Raw genomic sequence first — 3,743 nt, 5'->3', positions numbered from 1 at the left:
ACAATTCAAATGTTCACCAGCGAGCTCAACGTGGCCAAATATTTCTTCAACAAATCACTCCTCACTGTTAATCACACAAAGTCTGACTAACAGCGAAACCTTGCTTAAAAGACGTGACAAACAAAAGCGTTTCACATTTTATTTCCCACATCCTGATTCACTACTTTTAATCAGAGAGCAGCCTCCCCTCCCCAGATCACTCACATTCTAGTGATGTCCATAGAGTCATGAATGTCAATCACCTGAAACCCCAAGTTATCGATCCCCAGTTTCTGCTGGTTAATGTGATTTTCTTGACTGTGGTTGTTATGGTTTCTCTCGTCCACGTCTGTCTCGAAGCAGTGGGCACAGTGTGGCGTTGTGACACGGACGCTCTTGGAAAAGTTTGAGAAATCCACACGATACTTTCCCGTCTTGGTGCGGGAGATGATGGGCAGGAAGCTGTATCCCCAGTGAATCTCCTGTGGGACATACGAGGTTCGGACTTGACAGCAGGAACTGGTGGACTCGGCTGTCCCGTCCAAAAAAACCACCAACTCAAAGTCCTGCAGTGAAAGAGTGTCGGCTGACAGCTCATAGAATGGGCTCGATTTGTTAATCACGTGGTAAAGGGTCAGGGGGCAAACAAAAAACAAGTTATCCTTGCCAGCGTCAACTAGGAAGTCAATGTGTATCTGGTCCAGAATGATGGTGTCTCCATCTGGTGTGGTTGTTGTCTTGAGCAGCTTGCCGTAGATCTGGCTGCCAATTAATAACGTCTTTCGAAGGTTGGCCACTCTGATGAGCAAACACAGACTGCCTTTCTTCAAGCAGATGACTGCCATGTCGCTAAAGGTGACGGTCTTTGCCCTTCTTTTGGGTAACGAGATCTTGGCCAAGATGACCCCACACATGAAGCAGTTGATGAAGGTGCCAATGAGAGATTGGATGATAATCAGAGCTATAGCGCCAGCACAGTGCCCGGTCAACGCCCTGCCACCGTACCCGATAGTGGTCTGGGTCTCCAAGGAGTAGAGGAACGCCGTCGTGAGGCCGTTAACATTGTCTATACACTGGACGTGTCCATCTGTGCGGTTCTGACCAGTCAGGTCCCCGTTGCTCTTTGCGATCCAGTACCACAGCAGGCTGAAAATGAACCAGCTGCCTGTGAACGAAGCCACAAACAACAGGAGAACAAAGCGCCAGCGGATCTCCACAAAGGTGGTCCAGAAGTCCATCAGGTATGCATATTGGTTACTGGACTCTATATTGCCGAACTCAATGTTGCATCGCCCGTCTTTGGTGACCAGGCGGGTTTTACGGTTTCGGTGCCCAGCTGGCTGGATGTGACCCTGGAGCACCTGGAACATCCTGGAGCTACAAGAAGCAAACACAAGATTGTCGCAAAACTTCATCCATAAATTTTAAATCAGGGCATCACCTCATAACAGTCAATATAAGCCAATTTCATCATCATCGCCCAAAATCATAAATAACAAGTTTAATTCAAAGGGCCTGTACAGCGTTAGACACCCAAGATTTGAATGAGGAAAAACTCAGAAGTAATCATGTCCAACAAATGCAATATTTTCTCCTGTTCTAGTAATCTTTTCCACAACAGTGCCAGGCTGCTTTATGAATATTATTTAGCCATTTTGAAAAATACAATGTGCATTGTACAAAATGTGTACATGTGACTCCTTATTAAAGATGTATGTCTAAATGGCTTGGAGGCTGAGAGTAACAGACAGGCTGGACTAGGACATTGTTGTTTTTAGTGTTTTTATGGGATTTGTTGATCATAAAAATATACAAAATTGCCAGACTTGTAGTCTGATTTGATGTTTCAGTGTAGATAACTGGGTGACATAGCAGTCATCCAACATGTCAGTCAGAATATGCAAATAAACAGGCAGTAAATTATTGTATTGTAATTTTTAGACCTAATTTTCTTTATATATCATTAGACGATTAGTACCTAGGTCCAATATAGGCACAAACTGTTCATTATTTGATGTTATTGTGTATTTATTTGAGGGTATTACATGTTTGTACTGTGTAGAATACACCACGTGGTCCACTTTGAGCCTTACATAACAGCATCTGATCACACTCAAGACTGACATTCGAGAAACTTGTTTGTTTTGAAAACAAACCCCCCCAAAAAAAGAACTATAATTTGATTTACACATGTTTCTGGAATAAAGGTTCACACACTAACAATTATCTTAATAAGAACCTACTTTATATCTTTGTTAACAAATGTCTTGCATAGTATAAACAGTGTATGATCACACAAAAGTATACTAATTATTAACTCACAAATCCACATCCTCATAACATATATTTTATTATTTATACACCCTTACAGATCAATTCAACATAAGATGCGAAGTGTTGGACAAACTGATTAAAGGAAAAAGCTTGGGTTATTGCTGTTTTTTTCCAGTTATAAAGCCCTAATTAGGGTTTAGAGAAGTACTTTTTACCAGCAGCTTCCTTTAGATCTTTGTTTTTCTCTTAACATAATTAGCAAAGCCACTATTGTATACTCTGCCAGAGACCACAGAGGGAAAACTAGAGACAGTAACATCTTTAAATTTATAATCTCAAAGACATAAAAAAGTTACTTTGTTTTTAGCAGTTTAAGATAAAACTGTGCCGCTAGTATTAGATATCATAGTCTCCTGCGCTGTCAGAGAAATTAAATGAAAACACTTTTAAAACACCAAAACACGCTCAAAGTCCAATCAGTAAATCTTTATATCATCAGTTCTCTATAAAGCAACGTGGAAAGGTTTTAACATACCTGCTTAGTGAGACCATGGGCCCAGAGTGCTCACTGGATCTCTGCTGGAACTTCAGACTCCTTTCTTTCAGCAAGTGGCCATGGAGGCGTTGGAAAGATTTTAATCCACAGTGAAATTTCCTAATCCCAGCCACATGCCACCATGTACACTGGCTTCATACAGACAGAGGAGCCAGCCAGAGGGCTACCAGTGGGCGTCTCTGACTGACAGGGCGACTCCCTTCATCACCACTCCACCAGAAAGTCTACCATACAACCAGTGGAGTTCATGAGCACTGGATTCACATTCTCAGCAATGTCAAGTCCAAACAGCACGAGGAGTGGATCTCGAAGAGTGGAATATTTTGGAGGCACAGTTTGGCGAGAAAGCCCTCGGTGCTTTTGTGTAGCAGAAGGTGCATCCATTGAAGGGGCCAACGTGGCCAGTGCAGCACCCATGCTGTTATTGTTTTCACCCCTGAGAACATTTGGGATTTGCATCGGGCCTCACAAAGAAATCCCTCAATTGCATTTCCCCTGGTCCCCCTCCCCCCCATTCGAACCTGCAAGGCTGCCTCACATTTGCATCAAAATGAAGAGCTGCTGGGACAAAGTGTCTTTGCCATATTCTGCTGGCTGCAGAGGGCCAATTTTCATATCTGTGGAGCATATTTCCATGATCTCTTATAACAAGGGAAGAGGTCTTGCATTGATAAGATGCCCCCAGTGATGGATACTGATGCCATTAGCTGCATGTAAATGACAGGAAGGGGGGTTGATTCAAGATGCAGACAGCGTTCATGCTATATTGATTCAACTGCAGAGACCCTGCAAGAATCTTACAGGCTACTATAACAATTTTCTTCTATCACAGATTCAACAGTGTTAAGTCAGGTATGCAGATGCATCAGCAAATACCATTTTGCCGATTCATGAGGTAGATTTAGGCTAAACTAATTCAAATCAAACTTGTTTG

General features: G+C 42.6%; 1 protein-coding gene across 1 annotated transcript; it reads right to left on the bottom strand.

The window, feature by feature from the left end:
- Nucleotides 1-200: 200 nt before the first annotated feature.
- On the bottom strand, nt 201-2,922 carry kcnj1b (potassium inwardly rectifying channel subfamily J member 1b). Its single transcript, XM_062433594.1, has 2 exons — nt 2,789-2,922; nt 201-1,356 (listed from the first exon to the last, which is right to left on the bottom strand). Exons 1-2 carry the CDS (start codon nt 2,803-2,805, stop codon nt 201-203), a joined length of 1,173 nt encoding a protein of 390 aa, XP_062289578.1. The 5' UTR covers nt 2,806-2,922.
- Nucleotides 2,923-3,743: the final 821 nt, after the last annotated feature.

Source organism: Scomber scombrus, chromosome 14 (genome assembly GCF_963691925.1).
Source record: "Scomber scombrus chromosome 14, fScoSco1.1, whole genome shotgun sequence".
NCBI lineage: Eukaryota > Metazoa > Chordata > Actinopteri > Scombriformes > Scombridae > Scomber > Scomber scombrus.
This window is presented reverse-complemented; position numbering and strand designations above follow the sequence as displayed.